This window comes from Onychostruthus taczanowskii, unplaced genomic scaffold (genome assembly GCF_017590055.1).
Source record: "Onychostruthus taczanowskii isolate IOZ18803 unplaced genomic scaffold, ASM1759005v1 scaffold50, whole genome shotgun sequence".
Classification (NCBI taxonomy): Eukaryota; Metazoa; Chordata; class Aves; order Passeriformes; family Passeridae; genus Onychostruthus; species Onychostruthus taczanowskii.
The window spans coordinates 1,891,574-1,901,416 of NW_024502569.1; the positions used below are offsets into that span (position 1 = coordinate 1,891,574).

Below are 9,843 nucleotides of genomic sequence, written 5' to 3' on the forward strand. Positions count from 1 at the left end.
TTTTGGGTTTTTTTGATGGTTTTGTTTTTGTGGTGTACAGTACATTGACAGGCAATTATTTATTTATGCACACATTTGAACTGGTATTATTTTACAACACTTGGAATTGCAGTCAATCTTTATTGAAATTATTTTGGAGGGGAATTTTTTTGTAAATAAATGTCTTTAGTTATTTATAAATGGAAGATTTTATTGCATGTCTTGCTTGTATGGTTCTTATAAGACTAGAATATATTTCAAACAGTTTTCCTATAAATAACCTCTTTTCAGCTTCTTAAGTGGTGTTACAGTTAAAATGTTTTAGGAAACACCTTCTCTACTAATAGTGCACAAATTCTTATAATTAATTATTTTAAATTTTAAAGGCTGTTAATTAAGTTCAATTTATTTTAATTTAATGGCTGAAAACTTTTTTTTTCTTGTGTGTGCCTATTTTTAAGGGAGTATGGGGGGGAAGTGAAACTATGGTAGGAAAGTCTTCATCTCAACAAAGAAACGAAACCCAAATCTCCTTCCCTCTCTTTCCATTCTTGTGCACTGGCCTTAGATTCCAGAAATTCTAAATTCTGATTTTGCTGCTGGCTCATTTAAAGATCTGATTTTTTTTTTGATTATATAAATAATGTGTGCAAAAATTGTAATTCAGTGATATATTTTGGCTGTGGACAGATCTGAACACTCAACTGCAAAAAATATTTTCTTCTGCAGAATCCTTGTTGCCAGATGATTATATAGTTCCCCTTGACTGGAAAGTTTCAAAGATGATCTATTTACTGTGGAAGACCTCTGTAGAGGTATGAATTTTAGGGGATTTTGGAAGGCTTTCCAATATTTCAGGTGCAAAGGGGAATTCTTCAGTTCTTTGTTAGTAAGTTTGCTTTAATACCCACAATGAGGAGATGGATGGTTTTTGTCCTCCTCGGGGTATTTCTAAAACCAGCTCATCAACATGGTAGGATTCAGGTTTTAAAAGATCAACTTCAGAAGTGTGTACAACTACTAGATAAAAAAGGGTGAAAAAACTTTGATACCTGTGTCTTGACCTGACCTATGTTCATTAAGTACAAGCTACCATCATTCAGATGTTTTCTGTCCTATGGTATTCTCTCATCATCTGAGCAGATCTCATCCTCCATCACCTCTGCTAGAGCTGCAGCAGAGAAGTTATTCTGCGTGACTGTGGGCAAATTAATTATCTTTGTCTAGCTGGAAAGTGTTAACTTACAAATTACTTCTTTTCCTTGTTTGGTAGTGGAAATCAGGAAAATCCTGATTACAATGAACTAGTTATTATAAAATAGAGCATGGACTTTGTTCTTGCCTAAAATAACATCTCTTGTCACATACTTTCTTTTTGCTGGACTATTGTTATCTATTTTAGGAAAAACAGAAACCAAATGGATTGAAGAATGAAGATGGCTTGACTGGTAAGTCTATTCTGTGATACAAAAAATGTATAAAAATGTTCTTATCAAACGGGTTTTTGTTACCAATTAGTGATAACACTCCTCTTTGTGCAAAAGCACGATGAAAAATTAATTTGTGCTGCCATCCATTGTGTCCATGGTCCACAGATCTATGGTTGCTGTCATCAATTCATTTTTCCTCATGTGCTAAAATTGCCTTATAAAGCTTCCTACATTGAAATATTCCAGTAATTAGCTCAAGTTTATCCATTCTAGATCAAAATGTTGTTTAGCATGATATAGTCTTTCTTGAGACTTTACTTCCCTGAAAGGTTGAGTATCTTCAAGTTAATTAAACTTCATTATCACTAAAAGTTGGCAGCACAATAATAGAACCATGGAATTATTTAGGTGGGAAAAGATCTATAAGATCATTGATCATAAGATCAGACCATCCATTAACCCAGCACTGCCCAAGTCTGTCCCTCAGTGCCACATCTACCGGCTTTTGGAACACTTTGGGAGATGATTTCACTACTTCCTGGGCACCCTGTTGCAATGCCCAGCCACCCTTTCAGTGAAAAAAATTTTCCTAATATCCAATGTAAACCTCCCTAGTGCAACTTGAGGCCATTTCCTCTTGTCCTGTCATTTGTTACCTGGGAAAAGAGACCAACCCCCACCTGGCTACACCCTCCTTTCAGGCAGTTGTAGAGAGCAATAAGGTCCCCCCTAAGTCTTCTTTTCTCCAGGCTAAACACCCCCAGCTCCCTCAGCTGCTCCTCATCAGACTTGTGCTCTAGACCATTCCCCAGATCCATTGCCTTTCTCTGGACATACTCCAGCACCCCAGAGTCTTTTTATAGTGAGGGGCCTAAAAATGAAGCCAGAACTTGAGATGTGGCCTCGCAAGTGCTGAGTACAGGCAGACAGTCACTGTCCTGGTCCTGCTGGCCACACTACTGCTGGTACAGGCCAGGATGCCACTGGCCTTCTTGGCCGCCTGAGCACAGCTGGCTCATGTTCAGCTGCTGTCAAACAGCACTTGAGGTCACAGCTGGGCAGCAAGAGATGTCAAGGTTCATGTGAAGCTCTGGACTTCTGCATGCATTAATTCCTGCAGTGTGGAAGTTATGGGATAAGGTTGCTTGTTGTGTTTTTCTATGATTTCCATATTAATGCACTACAATTTCACAGGTTCTGTAACAAGTTTAAAAATACACAACAGTAGTTCCCTGAAATCTGGTAGAATTTGCTGTCTAAAATAGGAGAGAGGTTTCTCTATTTTACAAGAAAGGCTGCTTTTGAAGAGGCAGCGTAAGAGTGGGAAGAGACACACACATGCATGCATGTTGTCTTTCATTCCCCACCCCCTACGAGAGACAAACCAGAAATTTTTATAGGCCATTTAGGAGGCAAGAATCAAGAGGATGCTGGTAAAATAAAAGCTTCTTCTAAAAATACTCTATCCTGACACAACAGAAATGAGAGACTATGTAAGGTAATTTCAGGTGGTTTTTGCTGCAGTTTGTAATTTCTTTATTTTTTAGATGATATCATTAATCTTGAAGATCTAAATAAAAATCCCCAAGAGAATCAAGACTCTTCTGAAACACTATCAGACATGGAGCTATGTCAAGATGTGACAGAGGAGAACATTATAACCTGCAGTGACTGTCTGGATGCTGCATTTCATCAGTCATGAATGACTGTCTTAAATTCTGCATGAACAAACAGGTAATCAGTCACCTTGTGAGTATTTTACTCTTTTATTATATTTAACCAGATATCTTTTTATTATATTTCACCAAATATCTAAAGAATATTGTTTGTTATAATTTTTAAGGTGCACTTAGTATCCTCCAATTTCCTCGGGTTTTAATTGAGTTTGGGTTGAGGGTTGTTCAGATTTTGTTTCTTTCAAGCCTGAATGGGGAAAAGAGAATGCAGTATTTTGTTATTAAAGCCATATGATTTTATTTTTTCCTCTGAAATCTAAAACATCTGTGGTGAAGTGAAAGCAGCAGGGTAGGATGCCTAAGAAGTGGAATTTATTCCCACTTTGGTTGCTGTGGCAATCTGTTGTGAGTCATCAGAGTTCTACTTTCCTTGTCTTTTCAGCATGGAGAGTAATGCTGACTCCATTAAGGCTCTAATTATGAAAAGAACTTTATGAATAATAAAACAGTAGTTCACCAAATTATGAAGAAGTGGCAGTTCAGTGGAGAAACGGTAGCAAGAGGTCACAGTAAGACTCCATATATTGAAATGTTAAATTTTCATTAGTGTTTTCATTTAGTGTGACAAAGTGTGCTGTCGTGTTCTTGCTCGTCTCATGAATTTTTGAACCCTTGGTAACTTGGCAAAGTTTCTTGGGTTTGTTTATGAGAGATATTCTGGGAAGATTGAGATAAAAAGGAAGGATTGTGGGTTCCAGCAGGAAAATGCTAGCTTAACTTCTCTATCATTTGCTGTTAGTTGTTCTTTCCAAAATGGAAAATGGATTAATCAGTAGTTTTAAAACAAATAAGCGAAGGTACATAGAAATAGAATAACTTGCACCGTAAGCAAACTGAGCCAGAAAAAGATTCCATATCCTGAGGCTTAAATTGTTCCCATCCAGACATCTCAGACTGCTGAAATATCATCCACATGGGATGATGGGGTGTGGTCAGGGGGTCTTTGTCCTGGTGCCCTGTGCCTGACCTGACCATGCCTCCAGTCGATGGCTGGAACAGGAGTCAAGGAGGTGGGTGTGCACTGTGTTGGAGCTGTTATAAACACAGAAGTTTTCACAGTGGATGTTCATGTCACAGGGGAAGTAGTTGAATAGTTTGGGTTGGAATTGAAACCTCTTGAATGGGGTTTGATTTGATTTTATGTCATTGATGACAATAATGACATTGCAGGCTGATTAGCTGGTACCAGCTACCAGTGCAGGAACCACATGGCCTAGAGAGCACTGATCTCAGAGGGTCCTCTCAGCACAGATCATTAATAACATCAAGAACATCTGGCAGCAGTATTTTCCTCTTAAATAATCAGATACTATAATTTTGGGTAAGCAAATAAAAAATATTTTCACAAAATACTTAGGCCCACACCTGCCACCAATTTTTAGAAGCTCCTTATTTATAATATTGCAATACAAACACTCTAGAGGCAGGATTTTGGTGTATGGTCCTGACTGGATGTCCGTGTGGGTTTGTGTCCTAAGCTATTATCCAGAAATGTCCAGGTTATTGATTAAATATTTGTATGCTAAAGAAACAGATGTGAAGAGCTTTGTCATCTTCCTGGGAGAAAATGGTGAAATATGAAACTTTCTCCTTTTGTGCTTCAAGAAAGGAAAGACACATGCTAGCAGATTATCCTGCCTTATTGTCTGTACCTTTATCTGGTTGCTGAATCCAACAAACTGGTTTTTTCCCATTAGGTTTACTCCCTTTGTCTGTCTGCTCTGCTACTCCCAAAATTGTTTCAGTCTTCCTCTCCTGCTTGTCATGAGCGCAGCAGAAATGACCCAGAGCCCTGCATGTTTGTCACCCAGCCACTGTCTGCTGCCAGGAAACCCCAGTTTGTTATGTTGTCTTGCAGTCTAACGCTCTACTGTGTCAGCTTGTGTTAGTTCCGTGGAATACAGAATGAGAGCAATGCAGACTTTGCCACAAAAGAAGACTCCCCATTGGTGTTCGGCTTATAAAAAGGCCTTGCACTCTCTCTGCAGGGCTTGGCCATTGAGATCTACGCTGGAATGGGGAGATACAGCTGGAGCTTATGTTGGGAGTTTTTGTTTTGCTTTGTTTTAGTTCAGCATCTGAAATGAGTCAGGGAAAGTCCTGAAGGCCGTTGGAGGGAAAGGACGAGACACCAGAGGTCAGATGGGTTTAGGCTGCTCTGGAGCTGAGATCTGCCAGCTCAGACCAGGCTGATGCAATGGGTAACTGCTGCCCAAAGTGTGAAGTGCCCTTCCTCCCAGCCCTGCTCCAGACAGCAGCTCCAGCACTTGCTGGCTGACACGAAGGCTATAATTTAATTCAGTAACCCCACAGCAAACAAATCAATACTTTCCTGCTGGACTGAGGCATTTAGATAAGCTACTCTAAGGTCCAGCTCAGTGCCAAGGCTGGGGCAAGGGAACAGTTGAGGTTGTGCTGCTGCAGATGTGAGGAGGGGATGTGCAGAGTGTCCTGTCTGGGCAGCAGTCAGCTCTGATATCAGGGGCCATGTATTCTGCAACCAAACCTTCAGGTGGAGGACTCTTTCAAGCTTTTACAAATGTAGGATGTTAGAAGAATTAAACCAAGAAAAGTATGTGGAAAGGGAAGCATGTCTTAGGATTTTCAGCTGGCTCATGCTCACTGTCAGGCACAGGATACGGGGTAAAAGAGACCCCATGTGAGTATTCCAGTGCTTCCACAATGTTTGTGTGCAGGCATTGTAAAAGACAGGTGAGTTTTCCCCCTGGCTTTGAGGGATAAGGTTGTCTTGCGTCATCACAAAATAATTCCCCTCTGGTTCCTGATTAAAGCAGACTTGCCAAAAGTGATGTCTCAGAGTGGTTGTGAAACTGCTCAAGTGAGCAACTGTAAATGTTGAAATGGATTTCAATCCTTCAAATGTCAGGGGGGAAATAAAAAACTAGGAAAATTGAGACATTCCTACCAAAAATATTTTAAAATCAAAGGAAATCAAGGGAGAGCTAATATGATCATTTTGATCCCTTTAGATTGGAAAGCAAACTGAGCATTACTGGCCAAGTGCAACTTAATCTGTTAGCCAGATGAACATACTTCTATATTCATGTTGTGTAAAGGTGTTTGTATTCCAGTGGGAGGGTGAACAGTGTTCCTCTGTGAAAACACAGGGTTAATGTCAAGCTTTTGTGAGAGCTCCTTATTACAGCATTGGCACCACATCAATATTTGTTCTGGAGATTAAGCAAGAGTTCCCAGTTTGAGAAATGTTGAGATCAGTGAAAACAGCATTATTTTGGTGACTAGAAATTCTCCTTAGACCAGGGCTCACAGATGCCAGTACAAATGTGTCTGTTCAAGCATTTATGCAGGACTCCTGCAAGGCAGAAGCTGACATGTTTCTTTTTGAAGTACAGCAGTCAGTAACTCCCTGCAGGAATACTTCTTCCACAACAGCCCTGAAGGGTGTGGTTTTGATGGGACAAATCTCTTGATAACCCGTGTTATCACTCCTCCTTTTCCTGACTGTGCTATTCCCAGAACTTCCCTTTGATGGCTGTGATGCTTCTGAGTGAGGCAGTTCAGCTCTAACATCTAATGCATGAAGACATCCAAAAGGTTTTTGGTCTGAAAAAAAATTGTCCTAGAGCCCATGAGATCAGCAGGACGTGGGCAAAAAAGCAGGAGTGTATAGCTGGGACAGGCAGGACTGGTTTTTGGCTAAAATGAAAAAAATTAATCTAAAGGATACAAAGCAGACTAAAGCCGTCTTCCAGTATTGCCACAGAAAATATCATCCCATGGTCAAACTTCTTCCAGTTGCTACTTTGATGCACAGATAATAAAAATTAAAAAAAAAAAAATTACCTGCCCTTTGACATTTAACCACTAATATTAAACAAAATGAAGCATGATAAAGTTCACAGAATTGTGACCAGAAAACCTCACCTGCCTTTTACAGTGCTTACCAGGAAAACCTGGGCTCAAAAATTTATTCAAGCAGAGAGTCAAATTACCTGGGGGAGTAAGTGCTGCCCACAGCTGTGTTTTTGGAGCTCTCAAGAAAGAGCAACAATTGGGTTGTGCGGGTACCTCACACTAACTCTGTAACATGAAAGCCTGTGAGGTCCTGAATGCATGTAACAGGGGAAAAAATTCACATTGTAACAAAAAAATTGAGATGTAACTGTACTGTGGTGGTGTTGGTTGAACAGCTGTTCATTACATAGGGTTTGTGTCGAGAAAAAAAATCCACTCTGTTACTCTTCTCCTTATTTTTCAGCTTTGAGGTGGTAAGGTCCTTGCTGCCTCTAGTTTTGACATCCAAATTACCTTCCTTTTCCACTCTCCTTGCATTCTTGTATTTTTCCTTTGCTTTCCGTTGTCTGCTTCCTCTCCATTATTTTTAACTCTTTAAAGAAATAACTAACAGCTAAGTATTATAAACTTTAAAAAACATTGGACAGACTCTTCTCAGTCTGAGGGCTGGATTATCTGTTAAGTCTTTTCGCTGCGTGTGCTGTTGTGGAACTTCAGCAGACCCTCTTCTTTTTTTTTTTTTTTTTTATTTCAGAAACTTCTTGCTTTAATTCCACCATGGAAGGACTTCAGTTGGCCACCAAGGAATTTAAATGTGAGGGACAACCTGGAAGAAAGAAACCACAGTAGATCTTTTGGTATACATCTTTGGCCACCTCCCTCCAACACTGCCCCCCAGTCTGACCACGTAATAATGATCAAAATTGAGATAACTTTGCATATGACAAAAGGTCATTTTCTGAAGCCATTTTGGATTTACACTTTGTCTGTACATCCTCGAGTGTGCTATAAAGAGATTCAGAGTGGAGACCAGAGGCATCTGTCACTATGGGGTGTGAACTTCAGGCTGTGGTATTTCATTCACTCGTATCAGGATCCAGGATATTGCCACAGAAGCAGGCCATGATGCTCACATGCAGGGAATGGTGCTTGTTACTTGTCTTACCTGCCTCCTTCTACCTTCATCCTCAATCATAATTTCATCCAGTCCCTTTACAACCTCAGATGGTAAATATCTTCATCTGTCATTCCTATTCACTCAAACAGGGGTGCACATCTTCCATTCTTTTCTCCTGAAACAGGCTTTAGGCTTCCCTTCAGCTAAACTCGTTTGGGGATTTGGGACTGCAGAAACAAGAACATTTCACTGTGGAATTGATTCAAACATGCTGAAGGAAGGGTGTGTATGGTTTGTGGTAGACTGAGAAGATGTATAACTAGCACTGGTAACCACTGATTTGGTGTTTCTGTTAGTGGTGTTGGAAATATTTATGTATGTAGAGAAAAATAAACCATAACTAATTATAAAGAACAACCTCTGTCAATTATGAGGCATGCATAAGGCTGGACACTTCTTTGTAGGAAGACGGAGTGACAGCTGTCACCTCATTTAACAATAGAAGTGTAAGAAAAGATGAAGGAGAAGAAGGAAACTTGGTTGTGTCTACTTGTCAGAAATAATATTTCCCACTTGTGCAGCTTGCAGATCCAGCCATTTATTCTCCATTTGTTCTTTGATCTCCTCTTCCTCACCTTTCCCTGCATTTGTTTATACATCAGCTGAACAGCAAGGACTTGACTGAACTCGTGCTCAAGCTCCACCATGGTCAAATTTGCTGATGTGTCTCCACTTTCTACTTAAATATTGCATCTACATGAAAGCAGTTAACAATGTATGTATTTCTAAATTAATGTTGTACCACTGGCAAAATTTTCTGGCTGCACTGTTTGAATGCATCTCCCATGGACATGTGTGTGTCTTCCTTGGCTGGAAATGTCCTGCTCTCCTACCAGCAGAACATTATACAAAATGTAAAGGGCAGGAGGAGGGAGTTCATACCCCCCACAACCACAGCTTCAGACTTCTGTGTTGTACTAGTGGCAGCAGACAAGTTAGTTTGATTTCAGGAAAATGTCACTCAAGGAGTAAGACACTCAAGTGTCTTCCTACTTCTATTTATTGAGTGAGAAGTCTGAATGCCTCTATTTTCTGTTACTGAACCCTGGCCTTCTAGAATGCTTGAAATAAAAATAGTTTTCAAAATCCTCACTTTACTCTTGTATGGGCAAGTGATGTTTCACTCTTAAAAGAGTGTTGCCAGTTCAAGTTTGCTTTAACCCCCATCTATGAATTTCACATTTTCTGTCTCTTCTTTCCTGATACATCTTCCCCACTTGCTTCAGTTAGTGCTGGTGTGCCATGTCCCTGGGGAGCTAAGCTTTCTCCCTGTGTGTGAACACTCTCTTTAGCACTGTTTGGAGCCTTAGAAAACCTTCTCTTTCGGGCTTTGATGATTCATTCCCTTTCGGCCCTGCCCTGTAGTTCGCAATACAGAGAGGCAGCACCTGGGACTGGAACGCTGTCAGCGCTGCCTTGTGTTTTCCTGCCTTTGAGAATTTGGGGAATAATCCTGACTTTAAATAACTGGAGATGGTATCTCGGGCCAAAGTTCCGAGTCTGCGGCGAGTGCCGTAGCTGATCGCTTCTATCTCGGGCCAAAGTTCCGAGAAACGGCGAGTGCCGTAGCTGATCGCTTTGGCTGTGCAGCCGCAGACGCCCGTCCCTGCCCGTCTCTGCTCCGGGCAGCTTTCGGTTTCGCGGGGCAAAGTCTCGGCCGCCCGGGACATGGAGGGACGAGCGCTCCCGCCCGGCCCCGCCCGCGGGGGCCGAGGGGCGCGGGGCCGGGGTCGCGGCGGGGGCC

The 9,843-nt window shown here is 41.1% G+C and overlaps 2 protein-coding genes across 8 annotated transcripts in view; both read left to right on the forward strand.

The window, feature by feature from the left end:
• The window catches only part of N4BP2L2 (NEDD4 binding protein 2 like 2), a 41,538-nt gene extending 32,353 nt beyond the window's left edge, over positions 1-9,185 (forward strand). For 6 of the 7 annotated variants that reach the window (XM_041415995.1, XM_041415992.1, XM_041415994.1 and 3 more), the window contains 4 exons: positions 709-794; positions 1,382-1,427; positions 2,957-3,143; positions 7,677-9,185. In XM_041415995.1, coding sequence (XP_041271929.1) covers positions 709-794; positions 1,382-1,427; positions 2,957-3,111 — 287 coding nt within the window. In that variant the 3' untranslated portion in view covers positions 3,112-3,143; positions 7,677-9,185. Of the gene's footprint in view, positions 1-708; positions 795-1,381; positions 1,428-2,956; positions 3,144-7,676 lie in introns of those variants that run through there. The other variant, XM_041415997.1, reaches the window with a different exon arrangement.
• Positions 9,186-9,767: 582 nt separating this feature from the next.
• N4BP2L1 (NEDD4 binding protein 2 like 1) overlaps positions 9,768-9,843 on the forward strand; it is an 11,994-nt gene continuing 11,918 nt past the window's right edge. The window contains 2 exon segments of the mRNA XM_041416112.1: positions 9,768-9,840; position 9,843. The exon segment at position 9,843 is cut by the window's right edge and continues 174 nt beyond it. Of these exon segments, the coding sequence (XP_041272046.1) occupies positions 9,768-9,840; position 9,843 (74 nt within the window).